This window comes from Sparus aurata, chromosome 20, assembly GCF_900880675.1.
Source record: "Sparus aurata chromosome 20, fSpaAur1.1, whole genome shotgun sequence".
Taxonomy (NCBI): domain Eukaryota; kingdom Metazoa; phylum Chordata; class Actinopteri; order Spariformes; family Sparidae; genus Sparus; species Sparus aurata.
Genome location: NC_044206.1, coordinates 12,461,786 through 12,487,807, shown reverse-complemented (window position 1 = coordinate 12,487,807; position 26,022 = coordinate 12,461,786). Strand labels below are relative to the sequence as shown.

The 26,022-nt window shown below is 41.7% G+C and overlaps 1 protein-coding gene across 3 annotated transcripts in view; it reads right to left on the bottom strand.

Moving 5' to 3' along the window:
• The window catches only part of rab11fip3 (RAB11 family interacting protein 3 (class II)), a 35,270-nt gene extending 9,292 nt beyond the window's left edge, over positions 1-25,978 (bottom strand). For 2 of the 3 annotated variants that reach the window (XM_030399940.1, XM_030399941.1), the window contains exons 1-5: positions 22,994-25,978; positions 15,965-16,058; positions 10,803-10,879; positions 6,374-6,546; positions 1,829-2,035 (exon numbers count right to left, since the gene is read on the bottom strand). In XM_030399940.1, the coding sequence (XP_030255800.1) occupies positions 1,829-2,035; positions 6,374-6,546; positions 10,803-10,879; positions 15,965-16,058; positions 22,994-24,601 (2,159 nt within the window). In that variant the 5' untranslated portion in view covers positions 24,602-25,978. Of the gene's footprint in view, positions 1-1,828; positions 2,036-6,373; positions 6,547-7,707; positions 7,842-10,802; positions 10,880-15,964; positions 16,059-22,993 lie in introns of those variants that run through there. The other variant, XM_030399942.1, reaches the window with a different exon arrangement.
• Positions 25,979-26,022: the final 44 nt, after the last annotated feature.

The following is a 26,022-nucleotide window of genomic DNA, read 5'->3' as shown; positions in this document are numbered from 1 at the left end:
TCCTGTTTATGTAGGCAGAAACGAGGCAGGGCAGACTTTGAGTGAGTGTCACTTGATGGTCATATGAGCTGTTGTACTGAGCCTTTTTCTCTTAACGGCATGAAGGACGACTTTGTTAAATAATGGCTACCCTGACGTGCGTGTTGTAGAACAGAGGCAAACCCAACAGTGTGTACGTGCTGTCAACGTGCTGTAATATGTGGATGGACGAGTGTGGGGGTGTGTGTAGGCGGCACCGCTACATGTGCCAGCAACAAGTATGATTGGCTCAAAAACATGGTGACGCATCTTCACTGAGTGGGTGAAGTTTGTGGGATGCAGTTAGTTTTTCTTTTTTGTGCGTGTATGATTTTATTTAGTCAACCACCTGCAGATTTCGGCACAACTTGTACGCCATGAAACCGTTCGCATAAAATCTACTGATTTAATTTATTTCTCAATTGTGGTTCTCACCTGTTGTAATTAACCTGCATGTGTTTTGTCCCACTGTATACATCTTTTCTATTTAATATATGATTTTACCACACTGTTACAATTAATTCAAGAAACTTTACAGGTGCACTTTTTAGTTCTGGGGAAGATATTTTAATCAGATGAGAAAGACAATCATAGACTTATTTTTAGTCAAATAAACTGTCTTTGTTTCAGTGACTTAACAAACCAAATAAACAAACTGACCTTAAAAGACAACAAAATGTCATACTCTTTTACTTTGTTTATATGTGGTGGACCCTGCCACCTTTCTAGCTCCAAACAGTGTTCTGGGGACCTTATTTTCCTCTGAGAAACGCTTGTTTATTCAGTTAAGGTGAAGAGAAATATGTCTGAGATTGTATCATTATCTCATTAGTATTCTTAAATCTTAAAATTCTGAGTTGGAATTTCCCCTCCAAAACCACACAGTGCCCCTTTACATGACAATCAAAAAAAAAAGATTCCTAGAATTCACAAATAGCTAAGTAGTACTTTTTCTATTCCTATTGATGCCAATCCATTTTGACCAGCTTATTTCTGTATTGTCAATGAGCTACCAAAACTAAGCAGTTGGTTGTTAAGTGCTTCCTGGCAAGGCAAATCACAGGAATATAACCCAAGTGGGAATTACGCATTATCCAGCTTTGGGTCTCCGACGAAAACAGAGGAGGAGGGAGGAGGAAATATGACTGGGAAAAGGCTACAAAAGGGGCTTCGATCCAATGAATGATGCCATAAATAGGAGCTTGTTAATGTGTATAAATTCAGCAGAGTAAGGAGTCTGACAAACACCACAATATAGCCAAGGTCATCCTGTATCTGAACTCCTGCAGCCCTGAGGCAAAGCTTGTTAGATACTCCTTAAGATGTCTGAACTCAAAGCAACGAAACATCCACCTGTTTGTCCCAGAAGGATTGGCAACAGGCGCCATCCTTGAGACTTAACCAGTATGAGTGTAAAATCTTCACTCTGACTAAATGTGAAAGGAGGCACAATTTTAGAAGAGAATTTAGCCCACGATACACATTTCTAATGACAAAGCAGCAGTGAGAGTCAGACTAATGGAATGAACTTCGCATACACTTCATTTATCTTGCCCTTCAGCAGAAAAAGGAGGCAGATAAGGCTTGGAAGGACGTCTCCGGAAAGCTCTTATCAACGTCTGACCTCGCTGTCTTTGTTGAAAGAGAAACATTTTCTCTGCAGAACGTAAATAGAGGCATTTAAAGCCGAGAATGTAACAGTGGCACCAGGAAGGGTTAATATTCATGTCTTGTTTCAAAATGACTTTGTCTTCATTCAAGATTAGAGTCTAACAAATAAAAAAAGTTTGAACGTGTGATGAGCTCATACCTGGGAGAGAGCAGTGAGGAGCCATTGACCTGCTCAGGAGACTTCACCAGACTGGAGTCGCCCTGGCCCTCGGACCCTTCCACGCTGCTCTCCAGCAGCAACTCCGAGGTGTTACTTTCTCCGAAGTCCTCAAAGTGCTCCTCCTCTCCGCCGATGACGGTCACCAAGGTGGGCTGGTGGTTGTGGAGCTCAGAGTTCAGGGAAAACCTGTGAATCACACAAGAACGGATTGCTGTGTTTGTGTGTGCATGCTCACTTGTGTTTACAGCAACAACAGCATACTCAAATTTATATCTGAGCTGTAATAAAAGGAAAAGGTGTCAAGTTGTGGGACAACCCTGATCCTTAAAAGTTAACTGTAAAATAAAACATAATGTGATAATTTGCTAATCCTTTTGTGATATATTCAATAGGAAATGGAACAAAGACACAATATTTAATGTTTCACCTCACAAATTTGAAATTTTGTAAATATAAGCTTACTCTAAATTTAATGTCAGCAACTAGATTCGCATAGGGGCAACGAAAAACATCATCAGAGAATACTATTACATGAGCTAGGGGAACGTTGGTAAAGTTTGTTTGATCTAATAGCATTCTGTTTCTATTTTCATTTCCCACAGCGTACAATCTCTGCCAAACCAAACAAAGCCAATCTTTTGAATCCATTCAAAGAAAATAGACATGCCTGACCAATTGTATCTGGGCAACGAGTTCTAAAAAAGCCTGGCTAATGGTTGTTGTGTTGGACCCAGAAGCCTGGAAATGACTACTGTAAATCCCAAACAAGTACAATTAATCTTCCCCCAGCAAGTAAAGAGCGGCAATCTGGACAGGTTCGACAATCACTCCTCTTCAAAAGGTAATCTGTTAATTCACATTAATCCCAAAGGCTGCTTTGGCTGAAACAAAATGTCTCGCCTTGTTGTTAATGCGAAACCACGCTGGGAGCACGTGAGACATGTGAGAGGAACCTTCATGCAGTTGGATGTGGGTCAAGCTAAAGGGATGTCCTCAACAGAAAAGGCTCTGGCTGATTATCTGATGAAGAAAAAAAACCTTCTGGGGGATCTGCAAGTGTTTGCTGTGAATGTGACAAGAGTAACAAGAGTTTCAGTAAACGTTCTATTTGATCTTCGCTTAACTGGAAAACTGGCCTTTCCTGTTGTCCAACAGGAAACGTTAGAAGTCTTCAACACACACAGGATGAGGATATCCAAATCAGCAGAAAAGCTTGCTTTCTCGGCACACCGTTTGATTTTGCTTGACAATTTTCCATTTCAAAGCTAAAATATCAACTTAATTTACAGTGCGAGAACCTAAAATCATTCACACAGACACTGTGAACACTCTTCAGTCTCTCTTTCAACCCAAGCAAACAATGCCCTCTCAATGACACTGAATTCTAACACAACCAGTTTTGAAGTCACTTACCCTTTACCCAGGCTCTTACTACTCGGCCCCACATTGAGGTCCCTTGTACAGAGGGACGGCGATGAGAGAGAACGCATCTTTGAACGTCCTCCGCTGCCCTGGCGTGTAAGCCGTGGAGCAACTGGAGTCAAAACCCCGGACAACCAGAGTGGAATCCTGAAGTTTCACAGGTTACACCGATTTGAAACAAAAAAAACCACAACTCTCCAGTCCGGAGAACAACCAAGTGGTCTGTGGTCCTAATGAGCTGTCAATCTACAGTGTCACATCGTCTGTGCCACCCTACAAGATTTGAGGCTGTACCAAGCCAGCGAGGGCTGACTGCGAGTGGGTTAATCTGATTTGAGGCTAAGCAACGGCCAACAGACAGTCCTGCTGACCGTCCAAGGGCCAAATGTGTGTGGGGACACGGGTAGGACAGCGGAGGGTGGGGGAGGCTAATCCTGTTAGATTCTTAATCCTTAGCCCAGTGCATATACTCCTACCGTGAATATGACTAGAGGTAGCTGGGCTAACCAGGCTGTATTGCAAAATCTCAGCTTACTTACTGCCCTTTTTGTGGCATTTACTTAAACCCAGCGGTGAATCAGTGTAAGCAGCTAATTGTTTTTGACTCGGAAAACCCCTTTCATATATAAATACTCATCTCCATTCACAGAGTTTGAGAGAGAACAGACTCCAACATGCTTATGTCACTGATAAACCAAGAGTGCGTCTTTATTCTGGCAAGTTAGCAAAAAAATCTCAACATTTTTGGTTAACCGGCTGCTGAAATGAGAGAATATGAAGGTCATCGAGTCATACAGTGTGAGTGTAAGGTTCCCGTCAGCGCTGGACTTAACTGAATGAGTGGAGGGGATTCAGAGAGAAAAACGGGAAAAACAACAACAAAAAAAGAGCCAACTCAACACTTCCTGGAATTCAAGGCTCAATCATGGAATGGGAAGTCCAAACACATCCACGTCAGGCAGACCACTCGGATCTGTCATCAAGCCGGACAGACGGGTCACAGAGTCAGCAGATGAGGCCTCAGCTCTCTGCGCTTCCTCCCTCGTGTTTGCCACTAAATACTCCATCAACACGAACATTCATGCACAGACGTATAGACCTAATCTGCAGCAACTACCTGCCCTTAATAATAAGAGCGATAACGGATCAAATTCTAATCAGGATTCCCGAATAGCAATTAAAACATTTCATCCTATTTGTCTGATCAGCACGGAGACATTTTGTTACCATCTTTCTGGTCTAAATGACTCACTGCTGTGTTTATCAACACTGATACGTCCGTTGGAATTAATCCCAGTCTTTTACCAAAGAGAAAAGAGCAATAGATTCTCTATAATAAAGCTACATTTACTACACCAGCCCACTTGAAAGAGATTTGGAATGCGGTAGCCGTCAGTCAAGAGGACAACCTCAACTATTTCGACTACATTGAGTGGGCAGTGCTGGTGTTGAGGGGGGCTGGGATAACTTGTCACTTTACACTGCACCAAGCTAATTACATAGACCGAGTCATGTCACTTTAACAACACTAGTCACCTGCAGAGATGTGTGAAAGCAAGCTTGTTACCAACTGCTGGTAATGTTTTCACATTTTGAGTCATTGTGCGTGTGTCATTATGGCAAAATGTGGTCCTGGAAGACAGATTCTGGCCCACTATCTATACTGATAAATTCATAAAACTTTGTGTGTAGTCGAGATCAAAATGAAGACCAAGTTCAAAGATTTCATGTGGTCTGACCCAGATACTACCATTATAACGAGGTAATGACTACTGAGTAATCATGGCTGGAAAAACAAGATGCTGTCTAATTTATTTACGATGTCGTTGTCAATCGTAACTGTAAAGTTCATGCATATCATTAAAATCAAAGTCACTAGCAAAGCGACACCATGCATGAAATATGACAAACTAAATCTACCCAATAGCATCATCGCACAACCAATCAGACTGACTGCGACTTTTGGGAAAACTCTGTTTCTTTGGTCTGTCGTCAAACAGGTAAATTAGGTCTCCACCATCTCCAATGTTAGTGAAAGTGTTGTTATTATGTGAAAGTATCAAGCATGCATTGGAAATAAAATGATTTAAAACAAACTAAACTGTATGTAGTTAAGCCATGTGACACAGTTTTACACCAGCACGTTATTGTAAACAAACATTGCGATTGGTTGTACAAACCTCCACTACACATTTTAAGAAAAGAATAAAAGCTTTTAACTCCAGTCCCAAGCAACCGTGGGCCAAAAACAGAAAACCGCTGTGCTAAAACTATGAATAGATATCAATTGGTTCCTGAAAAACGCATCAGGCTGCAGGGGAGAAAACACTAAAAATATTTCACCTACTGTGTTCAACGACAGTTTACCCCATAAACTGAGAATTCAGAGGAGATGAGCAGACTCTTTGCAGCCGATACAAAGGATGATCAACTCAGACACTCCGACTCGGGTAAAGAATTTCTGGAAGGGCTTTATGCGCTCAAGGTCTCTGCAGCTCACACTGTGCACATTTCAAGTTATCTCTGAAAGAGCCTTCCTGTGCAGCCGTACTGAAAACACCAACAGTCATCTCCCCGCTGACTACGGAAAGTGCTGCCTCAAACTGCCTGTGACGATACATGGTGTACGAGCTCACGAGGAGCCCTTTAATTGACACTTAAGGACAAAAAAGAAGACAGAAGTCTACTAAGATACCATATGTTCAACTGACTTTCTTCCCAATGGTCTATATGGGGGAATTTGAGGCGTTAGGTCAATGAAATGGTGGCTGTCTACTGTCTAAGTGATCCTGCGATGGGCATGAAAGACTTGAAAACCACGTGATCTGTTTGAAAGGTCGGAGCAGGGCTAACCTTTTGCTGGAAATCTGAGACACATTTACGGTAAATTCTGCGGCCAGCAGCGATTACAAACAGCATTATAATGTTAATCTAGTTCTCATGGATTACAACTGATGATGTATTACAGAAGTTATTCAGGGTCACCAGTAGCCTTCTCAGCATCAAACACAAAGCAAAGGACTTATTCATATCCAGGAAACACAAGCTTATCGGCCAAAGTTGACATTGTGTATATAGTCGAAGGTGAAATTTTTCACCAACCTGTTTCCGCCATCTTCAGGGTCATGCAGCGTGGCCTCGATGCCACTGTCCGTCTCCACATCCTCATGCATCTCAGGTGGTACGAGGGCCCCCGTGTCCTCATCGGTGAAGGTCTCACACTCACTGTAAGTGCTCTCAGAGCCCAGGTATGCGCTGTCTGTCACCTCATTTTGCTACAGCAACAGAAACAAAACAAAGAATAAAAACATTAGAGAACATACAAATTCACACTGATCTCAACTTTTTTTTTTGTTTTATTAAAGAAAAGTTTCAAGATGAATAGCATGACAACACAGTTGACATTTTAATTTAAACAAACAAACTGATCTGAATATTGAAGGTAACAACAAAAGCAACAACAGGGCATGACTGTGAATGGAACTAAGCATATACAAACTTGAGTGGATCAGAATCAGCTTTATTGGCTAAGTGCGTGTACACATACAAGGTAACTGAAACTAAACTAGTATAACATTTTTGATTTATATAGAAAACAAAATGTAACAAGGATTGCGTACTGTGAGTTGGTCACAACCACATCCAAGTTAATCAACTCTTGGAGGAGGTCAGGTTATGTGGGCTCTGCAGTGGTGAGGCGAGCGAGAAATCGAAGCTGGTACTAATGTAATGATCCTGCTGATAATGAGTATATTTCCAATATACAATATCAGTATTTCCTGATAAATCTATAACATCTGTTAGAACTGTCTTGTACAGAAATATGTGGGAAAGACAGGTGTCTATATACATGTTTATCAAAAACACCAAAGACCAACAAAGTAATAAAATCTCTGTAACATAAGTCAAGTGCTCTGTAAGTTGTGGGTTTTCTTATCATAATTATGACATGACTGGATCCATTGCAGCAGTGCTGCAGACCAGGTTTAGTTCAAATAAAGATATTTTTCTTTAAATATGAAGCAAAAGGTGGACAACACTACTATGGGTTGATCAAACAGTAGGGGATAAAAACAGCCATTTAAAGTTCGTCTATTTTGAAACCTGCAGTCTAGCCAGCAGATATTGACGCCAAGCACACCGGCGACCAAACAAATCAAAAAGCATAAACAGGCTTCAGAGACAGTCTGCTGTGACTCAGAAGGCTATTCCAAGCAAAACCTGCTGCTCCAACACCTCTAAGCAACAAGATCAACATAATGAGACAAATTTAGGCTTTCCAAGCAACAAATACCAAATGCTCAATACACAGCCCATAGACAGATACATGCCCAAAAACCACATCGGAGGCCATTAGCTACAAAAGACACATTATCAGGTATCAGAGCAATAATGAAGGCTGGACAGGTGAGTCATGTTGGAAAGCAATGACATACCGTCAGAAAAGCACCAGGTGAAGCAGGGCCCAGCGGGCTATCCACCATGCCCAGAACCATTCTCTCTGCCTGGGCTCACTGACAGGAATGCTGGCCTGCCATGAGAGCCTCCTATAACTGCTACTAATCCTCCCTCACCTTCACTCTCAGAGAGTGTTTGGGGGAAAAAAAAAAAAACAGAAAATACTGTGACACCACTGTAACGCCTCGTTCAGCTCCACTGGGTGGTCAGAGGGGAGGAGACAGAAACAAAGTCCAAAGAGTAGCAGAAGTCAGCTGTAATGCTTAATCAAACAGGCCTGAGTTAAAATGCCACACGACCAACAGAATAACTGTTTAATCTTTCCAGACTCCTGGGAGCTTCACTTCCTGGCCCAAAGTGACAGTATAAATCATTAAACCGTGTTCTAAAGCTTACACACTGTACAGGGAATGAGGGCCATTCATCACAGCAACCTGCCATAACCGCCTGACTGTGTGCCAATAGAACATGTGTTTAACCTGGACGGCAGAGTGGCCGTTTAATCACTAAACTACAACAGAACAGCTGATTATGACATGAAGACTGTGAGATGGAAATGTGAAAGTTAGCAACAGCAGAAAATATTCATTGAAAGGAAAAAATGGGGTGGACGGGGCGTTGCTTTTCTCTTGTGCCAGGTCTCGCCTGAACAGCCTCACCTAGCCTGTTTTGAAAGCAAACAGGGGCAGAACAGCACAGCCATTGAGAGCGAGGAACCCTTTTCTGCCAGAGAGCCGAGGAGGAAAAAACAAGGCCGCGGACACAGCTGTGGCATCTACTTCAAACGTAAATACGAACTTCCCCAAAATTCAGCTTACGGGTTCCAGTAAACAGCAAAGAGACTTTATAAATCACAGGACCGTAAACGTTGTTACTTCAGACTCACATTTACTCTCGTGTTTTTGTTGGTGACCATATTCAGTTTCGTTTGTGATGTTTGAATAAAAGACCTCTTATCTGCAATGAAAAAATCTTTGGTAAGCTTGATTAGTTTATGTTCATATGTTACTACACATAACATAGACCAGGGCTGACCAAAGCAGGTCCCGCCAGCCAAATTTGGCCCATAGTGTTTGACTTGGCCCGATAAATGTTTCAAGAAAAAACAAATACAAATCAATAAAAAGAAAAGTATAATATGAATTACTGGTTACGCTGCTTTACTTTGTGAGGTAAAAATGCTCTTTTGTATACGAAGGATCCTTAATATTTATTCATTCATTTATTTTAACTGAGCATGGTAGGCAGAGTGACAGGAAGTCAGTCAATTAAGGGAACTCCTTGTTCTACGGAAGCCCTGAGAGGCAAGTGAACAAAACATTAGAAGGTTATTTTGGCAAAACATGTCTTCACATATTTCTAAAACAATTCAGATCAGCCTTAGACACAAAATGGACGACCAGAAATTGTTTTCTCACTTGCTTCGCTCAGAGCTTTTGTATAATACTGTTTTGGATCTTAGTAAATAGGAGTTTGATTTTAGTCCGTGGTCCACCATTAGGTTTTAGTTTTGGCCCTCTAAGGGGAAAAAGTTTGGGCCCCTGTGATATAGACAATCGTAAATATATCAGTATAGTTGTATATGTTGCCTGATATGAAAACTTCTTTTACAGACAAAAGTCTTTCAAACATGATTGTTTATGTTTAAATTCATGAATTAAGGCCTTCCAGATACTTTTCACAACTTTTTTATTTGTTTCAGACATCCGCTCATATTACAAACATGGCAAAAGGATCTCTATTCACCTTAATGTTGTATACTTAATCATACATTTTTAAAATAAATTTAGATAAACACAATTAAGGAATTAAATTAATAGGTGAATGAAATTTCTATCTTTCATGCAAGAATTGAAGCTAGACAGATAAAAATATGAAACAAAAATATTCATCATATTCGTCCATCTTCTTTTTAATACCGTTTTAGAGTAGTAATTGGAATAAGGGAAGGGCTTTTGGCCTGTATCTCCTACACTGTATTTGCAGTCATTTTTATTGAATTTATGTGTATCCTTATTTTTTGTTAATAAAAACTAAACCCAATCTGAACTAAACTGATGTATGTTTGAACACTTTCATTAGTCTAACACCTAAAGCAACACAACTGCTAATTCAAGCCTGTGAGCAGTATCACACATCATTTAGGAACTACTGAAACACAGTGGAGGAAGATCTATGTCTTAACTTATTCATTTAGACAACTTCAATTTAATATACGGATCATTTAACATCTACTCTAACTCTAAGTGTCTTAATTTCACATTCAATTTGGTGGTTCAATTTCTATTATAAGATAGAAAAAGTCTCTACTATCCATTTCAAACTTTAAACAAGGTCTTCACTGTGCTCTGGTGCCTGGGAGGAATCAACAAATCAAATAAAAGCATATCATACTGCAGGCACTGGCTCTCTCCTTTTGGTATACCACCCTCAAAATGTTTTCTACCAAAGTATTGAGACGAATGTCTGATTTTATCACATAACTATTGACTATCGACTACACTAAGCAGTGAACTTTTGATCATAGTGTATGGGTGCGCATTTCTAAACCTGATCAAGAGAGGGCGCTAATACTGTTCAATGTACAGCCACTAAAACAACAGTCATAGTCCTGCAATGCCAAAAGTGCACAAAATGGCAGAAACACTGAAAATTTTGTGAGGCCAGCAACAATGATGGTTAAATATACAAGTACCGTGCACAAGAGGAGACAGGAATTCCAGATATGCTAACCACAACTGTAAAAACACAACTCACACAGATGTAAAAACGCGACGCACATTCCAGCTAATTCAATACTTGTCAAAGAATACTCGAAGGCCTCGCTTGCCAGATGCTATTTAGTGTCAGCCAAAACCCGGCTGTTGGGTCTGAGGAACTTTCACAGAGTGGTAATGATAGCTCTGCAAGCCACTCGGTGAATTACAGTGGGAAGAATGAGAGGGCACGGGGAGTTCAGCCTGTGACCTCCACACACTGTGCTGCTGTGTGTGCACCAATGGGAACTGAAGTCTCAACAACTGGACCACATACACAACCAGAATGAGGCTAAGCCTCTTGTGTGGCGCCTCACCTCATCGTACTCCTCTGGACAGCCCACAGCTCCATCCCCTGGACTGTAGGTTACACTGTAGAGCGGTGGCTCCGGACCTGCACATATGAGAGGAAGAGGACAGGTTTAATGAGTGCAGAATAAACTCGTGAAGTCAAACAGCAGCCGAGGCTCACTAAACACAAGACTGGTCTGTGTGTGCATAGTGGCACCAACATCCATGTGCAAACAAACTGCCATTATAAAAAAGACGGTGTCACAGGGGGTAATGGATTTTGTTTTACAAAATGTATCATGATAGCACTTATAGACTAAAAATCAATTTTTATGATCATTCATTTTCTACTTTAAATAAAACATGGGACCACATATCAAAACCAACAGTCCAACAACTTCACCATAGTCTCCACCAGCTGCACTGCTAACTGAACTAACTAGCTAACAGCAAGCACAGTTAGCAGCAGTTAGCGCTCAGGATTCAGAGACCAGTGTGGTACACAATACGTCTTCACATTCCATAGATAATTTTCATCATTACTTGATTTTTTTTTAAAATTAAGATTTGTGCGTATTGCATCATTAATACTTATTTAACAAATAACAAAATAACAAAATGCTTTACTTTACTTTAAGGTTCAAAGATTAATTAACTATAAATTAACGATTTATTAATTATGGTTATTATGCATATCTCTAGATAAGGATGTTAATTTGAAGCTAATGTTTTACCTTTTCTGCATATCTATTGGAAATTCTCAGTGAGTTAACTATTTACTGGGTATTAGGCTAAACGTGTTTATGATGTTCATTTGGAGCTGATGTTAAACATATGTCTCATATCTATTAAAATCTACCCAAGGCATTTAACATCAAGTATTGTGTAGTTTGAGTCCTTTCATGTGGTGTAAAACATTTTTCTTTTTACTGTAGAGATAGTTTGATTGTCTATATCATGTTACTGTCTATTTCAGTTTTTAGTTACAGTAGGCTTTTTGTTGTTTGCTCCCACCCTCGTGTTGGAGGATGATTGCCTGATCACTTTCACATGTGTTACTAGGGTGTGGCCTACATGACATCAGTTCCTGAACTTCTGCATGTCTTGATCTTGAATTCGTCCTGAGGGCCAAAACGTTATCTAATTAAAGAAAACTGCATATGGAGCCACATTTCACTTTCCAGTTCACCTTCAGTGAGCAGCACCTCATTAAAGCCCTTGGTGTGCAATACCTTTCTATGATACATTGTACAGTGTACAACAATATGCAATTAAAGTGGGAGGAATTATTTTCTGGACAATTATAGCAAAAAACATCCAGTCTCACTTCCTGGTTAAAAGTATTAAATTGACCGTCTGAGTGTCTGCCAAACTCATAAAGAAGATCTATGATGTGAATCTTCATCGTATTGAAAACTGTGGTGCCTGCTTGGCCTGTGAAAATAACAATTACCTGCTATATCTGATACAGTATAAGACTAATATACTCTATAATCTGATTTCATTATCACCAAGTGTTTCATGTATTAACTTAATTATAGATTGTAATGTTTTTGTGCAATTTTGAATTTCTAACAAATTAGCTGTCCTCATTCTTAAGCATGAAACAGGGCGATTTTATCTACAATAGAAAAAAACATACCCAAATGTTTAATTCATTACTTCATTTAGAATTAAAATATGATCTTGATAAGGGAAAGAAAAGCATTCTATGATATAATGGAGACTCTGTCCTTAACAGATTGATGGTCTGTGTTGAACAAACTGATTTTTCTGCCTGTAATGTGTTTGCTCAAGTATGAACTCAGCACATTTAAGACCTTGTGTACTGGCTTGCCCTACTTTGGCATATTTACAGTCAGCAATCTAAGCGTGATGTGACAGCACACATCATGTAACTTTTACACTCACATTGCAGGTCTATTGAGGGTCACATAATACAGCTATGGTCAAAATAAAACAATAAAAAAGGCACAAGCAGCAAAACATATCAAATTCAGATTTGTCAATACAGGCCTCTGTTGGAAGCACCTGAAGAAAAGCAATGTAACCTGAGACGGGCCAACAAAATGGAGTCCCATCAGCCACTGCGGTTCCTGTATCTCGTAAACAGAGCTGTGAGTAGCACCCTACTGAGAGAACAGAACACAAACAGAGTTCTCCAGAGCTGCCAGTAGACCCAGGGGGCTTTCTGTGCCCCGAGGTCTTACGTAACCCACCGCTCCTGATCACTCATATGCATGGCAGGCCGTGACTTGGCACCCAAAGGGGCTGTGTAGGGGACTGGCTTCTGTTGCAGCAACACACCTGCAGTCACTCGGCGTGATGTCAAAATATCAAAGGACACGGATATGTGCTAGACCAACTTTTGTTGTTCCAGACATGCAATAGCCACTACAGGGGACAAGGCATTTCCACAGCCTGCAGGCTCGTCTTTATTAAAAAGGTAACCATGCCAGTAACAAGTCAAGTCAGCAATTCAATAAAAAAGGAAGCTGGGGTGCAATGAAATTATTGAAAATTGGCAAGCGGAAGAGCAGGTTTTGCCATCTGATTAAAGCAATTGCGGCAGAAGCAGTGGTAGAGAACACGACATCTAAAAAGCGAAAGTTTAGCCGAAAATTCGACACCGCCTTTATAGGCACTGTGGAATTCTGTCAGCAGTGTGTGAGTGGCTTCTGAAGTTATAGTAGAGGTCTGATCTTCACACACTGATGGGAAACTGTCCTCCAGCAAGAAATATCCTATTCAGTCTCAACGGCAGTGATCACACAGAAAATAGTGAAGAGAATCAGAAAAGACAGGAATGTGATTAACAGGAACACGAGACAATGATCCCTGGACCATCATGGCTACATGATATGTGCATTACCTCATCAAACAAGTGCGTTGTTGTTGTTGTTTTTGACTTGTGGGAGAGAAAACTAAAAGAAGATTGTTGCTGCTCAATAGACTAAAATTATGTCTACAATTAATCATTTTTCTTATTTAATATTCCAGTTTGGGAAACCCAAGACCCTCGGATATGAGCTGATTCGTCGATTAATGATTAGATGACTGAAAAGAAAATGAATCAACAACTATTTTAATAAAGGATTAATTAATTTTTCAAGCAAAAATATCTAATATTTGCTGGTTTCAGCTTGTTAATACGAGAATTTGAAGCTTCTCTTTGTCGTTTACCAAAGAAAATAAAGAGTCATGAAACGGTTTGTTGGACTAAGGAAGCATTTTGAAGCTGTCACTTTTTTTGACATATTTATTAAATCAATATATGGTGAAAATAATCAGCAGAATTAATGAATATTAATTGCAGCCCTACAATAAAAGCAGGTTATTTCAATCTGACTCTACAACAAAGCTTTGCAAATAATAACAAGCAGAGAAACCAGAGAGAACCAGAGAACACAGGGCCCAGGGAGAGGACAGTAAATAATTTAGGTGAACAGGACTCTGCCACTGCTGCTCTGAAACCTTGCCAGTAGAGCCCATGTGTCCGTGCATCTCATGCTTTCCAATCCATGACTTATTTATGGTCTGAGTAACCAGAGCCGTGCAACCCAGAAAGCCTTGGGAAAGATTGATCAATAGGGTACGATGACATCACCACAACCTGTACAGTATATTTACACAACCAGTGTGTACCGTAAACTGCCTCGGAGCTAAAACTGTCATGATGTCACTTTGCGGTGTCTAAATCCATCTCAGTTACTTCACTAACTGCTATGACCATGGGGAATAGTTCAAATTTAGAAACAAGATTTTGATTAAATTAGATTTACCGCTGAGGTAAAGTTTGAGAAACATGGTGACAATGCTGTCAAAACAGGCAACATGAATTGCTCGCATTTTGCAAGGAAAATACAAGTACATATAGGAGTTAAACGGTGGAACAGGGGAGCAGGAAAATGGTTAAAGAGAGAATAACAGCATTTTTAGTCCATTTCCAAAGAATGTGGGTCAGTCTTCTGCCTCTTCTTTAAAAATCCCTCACCTAAGATGAGCGACTGGATGTGAACATACTGTGTTGATAACAATATTTGGCACCACAGGGAATGCAGGGAGATGGAGCCAGATGCTGGAGACTAAATGTAGGTGCAAGAATTTGCTGCTGAGGTGGGTTTTTTTTTTTTGGATCAACAGCAGAACTAAGTAGGTTAGCCAAAATAAAATACTCGGAAATAGAAAAGAAAATATGTTCTGTGAATACTACTGCCACAGTCAAATGTCCAATAAAAAACGTGAAAAACACTTTTTTACACATGACAGAAGCGAGACATCTTCATGTCAGAATATTTTTAGTAGGTAGGTTTCACAAATCATGTGGACCCCCCAGAGTCTTAGGCAACAGGCCAAATGAGTCCACAAAAAGGGGACACTAGGTAAAGAGTTTTATTACAACATAGCAGAGCAGGACTTGAATATGAGTAAAACCACTAGACATACACACAAACACACACACACACTTTGCTTCTACTAGTAACTCCACACTCCTAGTGCATCCCAATTATTGTTGGGATAGAGGGGTAGGGCGAAGTGTTAAGCGTATTTTATCCTTCCAAATGTAAATTTTTCAGAGACACACTTCAAACCAAGGTAATGAGACACGTCTGTCGTTTCAGTGATGTTCCTTTTCTTTATAACAAGGCTAAAACAACCATGAGAGTCCTGCATTTTGAAGCATTTCAACACTGCATTCCCCCCTTTGATGGCATATGACAGGTGACATTTAACTGAAATGAGACAGTAAAGCTGCTGCAGTTGGCACCACTCCTCCTTATATAAGTGCACTGCCAGGGTAGGAGCACAGGTTGCTAATGATAGCTGCTAAGCGCCACTAATGAATAGTGTTCTTTTTTATTTGATGACTTGAATGGTGTACATGCTTTTCTATCTCCATCAGATTAATGAGAATTGGCCCTGTGATAAAAACAGGGTTGCCACAGTAACGCATGAGTAATCCCCAAAGCTGAAGACTCCATATTGGGAATTTCCTGTCATATCGTAAACACCGTCGACTTCAACGATGACGTTTCAGGGTCTTGAAGGGTTGCCCATTTGCATAGGAAGAGATTTCAATCACTACCCCTTGAAACTCTATTCTGAGGGGCAAGGGAGCACGCGAAAATGAAGGGTAGGGGTCAAATTTGGAAAATGGGATTGGGCTGAAGCACATCTGATTACTCACCTCCATTGCTAATCGCAGAGATTCCACGGTGGAAGTCTTCAAAGCTGATCACCCCCAGCCCACTGGGATCCAAAAACTTGGTCAGATCCTTCACCTGAAAGAAAAGTAACACAACGTTCAAAATGTGTTTCGTCACGGCAACAGAAGAAAAGAAAAGAAAATGCTGAAAGGGGACAATTCCCGCACAACTTGACTTGACTGTCATGTGTAATGACTTCATCGGAAAGGCCAGAACTTGAGCCGAGTACAAGCTACGTGAAACTACGGAGAACATAAGGTCATTTCACTAACATTACAGTTTTACTGCAGAGCCGCCAAGAACACCACTTCTGACCTCCAGAAGAAACTCAGTTTTTGCAGACAGGGCAATAGTGAGTTTACAAGGATTTTAATGTGTCCAAAGGGTACAGTCTTTAAACTCTTAGCATATGACAAGAATAAAAAGGGAAAAAGAATTACAGAGGTGTTACCGAAAGCTTAAGAGTTGCAGGAAGTGTGTCCAACCACACACAATCTCTAGGCAATAAATAAAAGAGGTTTTGTAGGAAAAAAAACATTAATCTTACATTCAAAGAAATCTGAAGATATGAAGACTTATTCTAATTGTGTGCATGTGAAGCAGTATAGCCTTTTGTGCACAGGAACGTTGCTGCAATCAGCGGTTTGACTGGGTTATGTAAGAGCACCTACATGCTGTATATCCCTACAGTCAGTAACCTGGCAACAAGAGGATGTGTGCGTCAGTAACTACTGTACAGGACCTCAGAGCATAAAAAAGACACTGTATCTTGGATCAACAATTTCTTTCAGATTGAAAAATGGACTCCTAGTGTGTGTGAAATTAAATCTTATCTGATCAGTACTGAGAGAGCCTTCACCTGTACAAGTTCTTGGGCACATTGCCCTGATTAATTTTAACAATCTAGTTATGTGGCTCCCAAAGACCTGGGAACGACATACGTGTCCGTATCTGCAGAATAATTGGTGGCGCCGGGCGATCAAAATCTATTTACATAAATAATAGAGCAAGTCACAAAATTGCACTAACCCATTATTACAGTATAATTTCAGGCATGTATCTCCGACAAAATTAGCTTGGAAGAAGCCTGAGACTATGTCGGGTGAGGTTTCTGTGGTTTTCGGCTCGCTTATTCCTCGAGAAAGTGAGCGTGCGATGCGAACAACGTCATTTTGCCAAGACTGTCTGTGTGTGTGGCTTCTCTCCTGTCCTTTTTATATCGGTTACACATGAAAACAAGCTGATCTGCTTAGCAACGCTGAGCTCAGACTCAAGAGGCTGAGAAGGCTGAAACTGCTAATAAACTGACTCCGACAAGGCTCGTAGCTTATGATCTGGGTTTGGTGAATTAAACCCAGCTGCACTTGGTGAGAGGAGGGGGGCGGCTGATGTCACTGAATGGTGGTTGACACTGCAGTGTTAACTTTAACACGTGGAATTAAGGCCCGTCTAGCTTCCAGAAACCTTTCCAGTACGCTTGCTTTATACTGCAGGCTGTTGGTGAGGAAACAGGGCCGTTTTAAGGCTTGAACTTGTGAAAAATTATTTTGTGGTTGAGGTCAGTGGTGAGCGTTCGAATGCAGCTTTTAGCTTTCCGTTTCACAACGGAGCATCACAGTTCACATGTTCCATGCAGCTGCTAAGGAACACCTCTGCTGGGTGAGGTGAGAAAAACTGAAGCGTGATGGGGGGATTTAACAGAGTGTCTGTGGTCCTGATTACATGTTTTCTTCAGTTATAAAAAGCAATGAATTAGCATTAGTTACTGCGTCTGTAGAAAAACACCGGGGCGGCATCCTATAATAACCAACCACTGAACAGGCTAGTTGAACCGCTGTGACAGCCAAAGAAACCAGAGCAAATATAAACCTACTATGTTGTGGAAGCTATCCATGGCCTACATCAGAGTTGTTAAGCCTGTACAGCAGTGCCAGGCCCCTCAGGTCTTGCGTGCAGAGCCTGTTGGCTATTCCTAGGTCTAACCTAAAAACTAAAAGGTGAGTGGGATTTCAGTTCAGTTGGATTCTGGCCCCAATACCCTGGAAGTCTCTTCATAGCTATTGAACTGGCAAAGTGTCTCCATTTTCACTTAACTATTTCACTTAATGTATCATTGTTGGAAGCTCAGTGTCTTGTCACAGATCATCACTCATTCTTTGTTGTTGTTGTTGTTGTTGTTGTTGTTGTTACAGTGTACTCTGTGAACTCTACATTGCTTAGACTGCTTACAGTTCAAAGACAAAAAGTAATAAAAGGCAAAAAAACACTATAAAAAAAATAAATGTTGCTTTTAGTGGATGAGTATTTATTTAAAAAAAAGTGCAATACGTATGAACTATGTTTTAAAAACAAAAATAATTAAAATCATAAACAGTTTTTGAGGAAGGACAGAGGAGAAACCCTATTTTTCTGCCCTGATGTATGTTTGACTAAGGAAGCTAACAGCTATCAGCTAACCACACAGCAGGTTCACCAGTGTTAAACACTGAACTGCAGTTTAATGGCAACACAACAAGTTTACAGTAAATAAATGTTTTTAAGTACTTCGGCTGAGTACAGTTTTTCAGGCAAAAGTACTTTAAATGCTGAAACTTTTAATTAACAACTAACAGATAATAACAAAGTAAAGAAACTATTTTTAGAATTTTTTGAACGGTTTACAAAAAGTTCAAAAAAAGTTTCAGTAAAGTGGTGCAAGAGTTTGTCTGTTTTGTCTCGTCTTTAAATATAAAGTATATATATATAAAAAAAAAAAACTGTATTACACTGTGTAATAATCTGTATTGTTACCCCTAAGAAGCAGTGCCCTGGGAGACAGTGGAAGGGCAGATAACGACTAAACTCAAAGGCAACTCTGTCAGCTCTGCTGCCTAGGGGAGCAGAGAAGGCACTGTGGTTTTTCTGTTTCCTCTATTTGTGTCTAATCAGTGCCGGGGCACGCCTGACCGCCTCCACACAGACCGCTGTTGTGCATAACCCCGTGGAGAAGAATACCCATTGGTGAGAGTCTTTCCTGGAGGGGATTTCACAATAGTTCCTACACTAAAGTCTGATAGCCATGATCATAAGCCTTGTGGCTTGGCAAAAGATGATGTAAAAAAAGGCAGAATGATCTTTGGATAAAAACATTAACACACACACACACACACAAAAGTGAACTCAGGAGAGGGGACGTTTCGGGGCATGGGACATTCCATTGTGGATTAGAGGGGGCAGCACATAAAAGCAGCGGGTGAGGGGAGGGAGGCTGGCTAAAGTAGGGTTGGGAGTGTCGACTGACAAGAGAGACACGACCACAATGCCGTCCAGTGTGGCTTTTGTGCAGAATCAGGGTCAAAACCAGCGAGTGAAACCAGTGAGTGGTGGTTGGAAAGATCTTTTGAACTGAATTCCCAGATGTGGCACATGCCTGCAGAACAGTAGAGGCACCTGAACACATAGCAGCAGGTCGACATTAACTGCTCAGTCGAGATAGATCGCTTCACTACAGTAAATCTGATGGTTTCATGACACTGCCTTGATGTGTACAGGTGTCAAATCAATGTTCTAACCGTGAGCCTGTCTCATACCTCAAAAAGGTTCACCTGAAGGTAAAACATCTCTCCCAGAACAGTGGTACAGTTATTTCTAATTAACAAAATGAAAAAAAAAAAGTGGTGGATCTTCTTAAGAGAACATCTATGATTAAACTCAAATGTGTGAGCATATGTTGGGAGGACAATGTATTCAACACAACACAATGTATACAATGTATACTGCGGCAAAATATGTTTTTCTTTATAGATACATCTTTCACTTTCACAATTAATCAATTCAACATATAGTCAATTAAATCTAAGAAAACTGGAAAAATCACTCAACAAAATTTACCAGAGCTGATTTTTTTTCTTCTTCCCTGCTTTTGTCCAACCAACAGTCTAGGGCTGATTATCGTTATCCTGATATGAGACTAGATATCATCATATATTTTGGATATGGGTATTACATATTAAGGCATTAAGAGTTGTCTTTTCGTGGTCTCACAGTCTGCATCATTTTTTTAACTCCTCAGACTATTCTTCTTGCTCTCATTAAATCAATCTAATCGATTTATCAACCAATCATTGCACCTCTGTCTACATCACAATGCTTGTATTTGACCACACACACAATGCAGGATGCGCCCGTGTGCACACACTGCCACATCCTGGAATAATTCTGGAGAAAGCATTTGCATGCTTAGCATACTAGCATGGGCTGGAACGCGCATGCAAATACTTCATGTATACCTTCCTGCCTTTTCTTGACAGGTTGAGGGGATATTTGCAAAGCGGTACAGGATAACGCACATGCAAGGCCTGATGCTTAACTGTGACAGCATGTGCACGAATACAAAATCTCACTGAAGAGCTCTTACTGTTGTGTACAGACTTGGCAGAAAACAAGGAAATCAGAATGATTTGTGAAGCTTGGAGATGCAATAACAAAGCTCTTAACCTCACTTCCACTTGGCTCACATCCCTACTGGCAACCTAAACTTAATATTTTATTATTAGGTGTTATTTATGGATGCCCTTATAAATCATTATGACCTATCGCCCCGTGGTTCCCCCCCCCCCCCCCAACCACACTGCTAAAATATGTGCTTTACCTCCTTGCTCCACAGTAACATTTCACTAATCTGAGGCGCTCAGGCGTGGAGGTTATTCAAACTACTTTTATCTCCAGAGGACCGAAATACAAGGGCATATCAGGCCAAATATGAAAAGCACATATGTATGCTAAACTGATATGATAAGAGTGAGCCATTTGCAGAAGAAACAATTAGCCTTGTTACATCAGACATGACTTTACCACAGCTCCTTGAGTCCAGCTAATGAATGCCAAATCAACGAGCAAGTTAAATGCATTAGATAACATACCACAAATTCTGAAGATAAGTCCATCCGCTGCCTGGTTACTTATTGTGAATGTGAAAGACAAACATGCCAAAGCTTCCGTCTCTCTCGCTCTCTCACTCTTTCTCTGTGTCTCTGATCACCAAAAAGGACAGAAATCTGAGAGGGCACAAATTAGCTCCTGCGGGTTTCTTGGAAACCAGATAGCCAATATCTAAACACAAAGACGCAGGAGTAATCAATCTGCACAATCTGGTTAGCAATCCAAGGAAAAAAAGCTTTAAGAAAGATCCAAAGCAAGCTGTTGGAATCTACAGTACATACTTGGGAGGCGCAGCAGAAGAAACTCCACCAGAAACCAAACAGTGAGGAATAACAGCGAAGCACACCACACCTACAAAGTAATATCAACTCCCAGTGTCATGTAAATGGGTCAAGCATTAGCACTGCCTAGCCAAACAACAGGTAGAATTGATTAACATAAGACTAACATGACAAAAACTCCACTCCTCTGCACCGCAAAACAAGGTCATGGATAGTCGGTGGATGGCACCCAAACCATGGAGTCCCTCTGACTCAGGAAAACACATTTTACTCCTAATCCTTCCCAATTCCCTGCCCGGGGAGCCGCAGATACCTAGGGCCAGACACGGGACAGATCGGGGGCAGCAGAGGCGCTTTGAACTGGGAGAGAAGGGATTAAAAAGCATTAGTGAGCTAGCATCACACTCTGTGTGTGGAGTCAGAGCAAGTATTCATCCTCACCCAAAGGCCTTGTCAAAGTCACAGAAAAGAGTTAAAATTCAGATAGTTAACATACTTTTAATTAACGATGTTGACTGAATCAGCTCCATATCTAAAAGGGGCCCATTTTAAAATGGTTTAGCTATAGATACTGCAATTGACACTGGAGAGGAATGAATAAGTAATACATGCTCATTAAGTTATGCTCATATTTCTGTTACCTGTTAGGTGACATCATCGTTTGCCCTTGTTTTAGTGTTATTTGCAAATGGTGTGATCACATGCTGAAGCTCAGTTGTGTTCTTGTAAACATTTAGATACAAAGAAGCACGTCTGACAGGAAAAGAAACTGACATTATCTTGACTCCAGAACATGAGAGACTCGTGTCAGACTCCGACTTTAACTTTCTGTTTATTACAAGAACCAAAACCTAAACCTGCCACGTTGAAAGGATGTTTATAGCAGGGTTACAAATTGGACTTAAGGAAGCAAATAGTCTCTCTATTTTGTTGAGTAAGACTATCTGGAATTGAATCAATTCAAGACGTTATGTGACGCCTTCTAATTTGACTTAATTTTCAGGAATTGTTCCTTGTCTCTTGACTTGTGAGCAAGACTGAAACTATTTCACGAACTGTGAAAATGCCTGGGGCAAAGAGCCATATGCAACACATGGGTGAGGGTCATCATGGCTGGGTGAGACGCATCAGTCATTTACCAAGAGATTATCTCCAAACCACAGGACACGACAAATGGGAAGATGGGTTGTTTTGTCATTTGACATATGGAGGAGTTCCAGGCCTGACAGAATTCATTACAGCCAATATGCTTGACAGACTTATCTGGATGATAACCCAAATCCCAGTTCTTGAACACTCCCCAAATACAGACGATAAACTAATCCAAGCATAGTTTTAATAATGCCGGTGGTACGAGCCAAATCTCTTACACCGAATGCTGAGAGCCGCTTTGAGGGAAACACACCAGCACCCAAGCTGGTCATGCTACGGCTGCTTCATTATACATCAGGGCAACATAAACCTGATGGAGTTCAATAAAACATTTAAACTGATAATCTTAGCCAAAAATTCTCTAATGAAAGAAAATGTGGTTTATTTACACACCTTTAAGAATAGAAGAATCAAACCGATTTAGACTGTAAATAACTTGAAATACTGACAGCAAAGGGACATCAGCCAGATAGATTTCACTTCATTGAATTAAGCATGCTTTTTGCAGGAAGCTCTCAGAGTTCAGCAGAAAATCAATAATAAATCATTTATGTTATGCGCTTTATATGGTTTTACACAGAACTCCACTCAGCATGCATTAGCCATTGGCTGCAAAGCTCAAAACAAGGAAGTCAACAGAAATAGGAGACATCCCACCTGATCGGCCCCGTAGGCAGCAGCAAACTCCATAAACTCCTCGATGCGAACGAAGCCATCTCCATCTTGGTCTAAAGCATCGAACACAGCTTTTAGTGGGGAGACATCTTCCTCCTTCGTACTCACAGCTGAGACCATTGGCAGTGAGTCATCTTCCACCACCTTAGAGCGGGATATTGCCTCCACAGTTTGCTCACTAGTCCACCCAGGCTCCTGAACGGAGAAATCAAAAGAAGCCACTTCATGACAATCTGATCCCTCGAGCTGGTTAGCGTCCGTCGACCTCTCCTCTTCCCTCTGTTCTGTTGTCGGGTCGGGAACGCTTCCATTCTCTAGACCCCCCTGTGGTTTCAAGTCCCACGTTTCCTCGTTGTGGACCTCATCAGCAGTCAAGCACAGATCCAAAGCCATTGCCTCATTCCCCCGAGTGTTGGCTTCAGAAAAAATCTTGTCTTCCATCAAATCTTTCGACTCGTTTTCCACAGAGCTACTCTCACTGGTGCAGTCACCCTGGGTGAAGGCATCTTCAGCCAGAGGAGCCGTCAGTGAAGAAGGAGCCGCTGACAAACCCAGAGCAAATGAGTCATTCTCACCTTGCTGTTCCGAAGTCACATTTATAATTATAGTCGCTCCTTCATGTTCCACCTCCGACTCCTCTGCTGATAAATCTAATGTTGCACCTGTGCAGATAACAGAGGGAGGGCTGGCAGGGCATAGGCTCAGACTGCGGTCACAGTCTGGAACCTTTAAATCCAACAAAGGCACAGATCCTTCAAAACACTCCAGTGGCGTGCGGAGGTGGTCATGCGGGAGGCTGCTCTCAGGTAAACCTTGTGGGGTAGTGCTACAGGTTACAGGCAGATCAGTCACTTGATCAGGGAATAAACCTTTGTCTCCGGTTTCAGGTGACAAAGTCTGTGAGGGAGGGAGACCTGCCTGCTCCTCCTGTAATAGGTCGACCAGCTCCTCACTGACACCCTGTGGGTTCGACTCACCTGAGGACTCTGTGGGGAGACAAGAGTTTACATTAGAGAGAAGATCCACCAACAAAAATGGATCGTCTGTGTTGGTCTCGGAAATCTTCGAAGGAGAGACCGGCACACTGAGACTTATTAGCTCAGCTGGACTACTGAGGGCCTTTGAGCTCTCAGGAGAGTCCTCCTGTGTCAGACTGAGGTCCTCACAGGCAGAGTTTTTCCCAACCACCTCAGTGAGTTTGGGTGAAAATAACCACGACAATGTCTCACTTATTTCATCGAGTCCCTCAGTCTTTTCTTTGAGGGACAACTCCTCTATACGACTAATATGGAGAGAAGTTTCGGAAATCGTGGACTGATCTCCCTCAAACTTCAAAGCCCCACAGGTAAAATCAGAGATATTGATGAGGTTGTCCAAGTCTACTGACGCGTCCGGGAACATATTCCCTCCTTCGATTCGCTGGGTTTGATCCTGGTCACCGTTTCTGAAATCCAAACCTGTCTGGCCACTGTTGTTTGGACAGAGCACACCTCCTTTGTCTGAATCCAGTGTGTGAAATCCAAGAGGAAATGGCTGGTCTGACTCCCACTGTGTGTGCCCCAAAGGGCCAGACAGGACTGTCGGTTCCATTTAGATTAGCTGTTCCACTTTGCAAACCTTGAGAAAAAGCTGGCGGTGGTGTCTTATCTCACCGCAGTCGTGGAGATCCAGTTCTCCAGTTTTAAGGCCATGATTTTAGATGGCACCGAACATCTTCAAATGCAATCTTGATATGAACATGTGGATCTCTTCCAAGCCTTGCCGGCCTCTGTCATTTAAAATGGTGGCAGGTTTAAGATAGATAGATACAAAAGTCTAAGGTAAAGTAATAGGAGCAGTTTTCAGGCAGGTAAACAAGCTGTATTTGTTGTTTTACCTTCAGTGGTTGTCATCCACGTCTCGACCAAAGTGATGCCTAAATTCTAAATTCATATTACCGTCCTGGCCTCACTGAATATCCTGCTGCTGTAAATGTTTCTGACTCACTACGTCCCTCTCTGTCATGGCAGGTCCACTCCTGGTCGTCGCCAAGTGTTTCAGCTTCAGCACATCCACCGTCAACATGCTTCACTTTGGCCAGAAAAAGCTTGAAAACCACCGAAATGCAGTCTGAGTACCGGAACCGACATCAACGTCCGACAGCATCACTGCTGCTGAGCCAAATTGATACGTAACAAATGAACGCGTTAAGTCCCCGGTGTTTGTCAACATTAGCCTTTCTTAGCCGATTACCTCACCTTATCCATCGCAAGCTAATTTGCCCAAAGGAGCCGACGGGGGCAAGCCACGAACCGAGGTCCCCGAGTGACACTCACACCTACATTAACGTCAAACTAGGATGTTAAATCTCTCATTACGAGGCGGGTTTACTAAATATAACGCGAACACTCAACGCTTCCAATGAATTTATGCTAGCAACGGACGTTAACTCCTCCTTCGAGCATCCCACTTCTTCCGTGCCATTGGCCGAGGGAGCTGCTAACTGACTAGCTAGCGAAATTAGCCTATTAGCTAGCTGACGCCAAACAAGCCCAGCGTCTACCTCTGTCGATTAAACGAAAGCAAGCGATAGCCTCAGTGCTCCACGGTGTGAGGGGCATCTACGCAGGTTGTCGCCTCTGTGACAGTCCAGGATAATGTCTTCATTTCGATGCCGTTTTTCCAGCCGAGATCCACCTGTGTCAGTGACAAGACAGGCCAGGCGAGAGACGAGACGAAAACCGTTCTTTCCCCTCCGATTATATGTCTCCTATTCTCGTCTCAGAGAGCACATCTGTCACAGCGTCCCTCGTCGGAACCCGTGGCGAAGCGAGAAGGGCGACAGACGAGGCCGAAAAGCTCCATCGTTTGACAGCCGAGTCCACCGATGTTGATCACAGACGCCGAAAGCTCTCGCATCAGCATCAGCAGCGTCCCATCATCCTCCTCCTCCTCCTCCTCCTCCACTTCCAGCCGCATACACACCGCTGACGTATCACGCAAGCGTAGAAAATACCCCGCAGTATCATTGG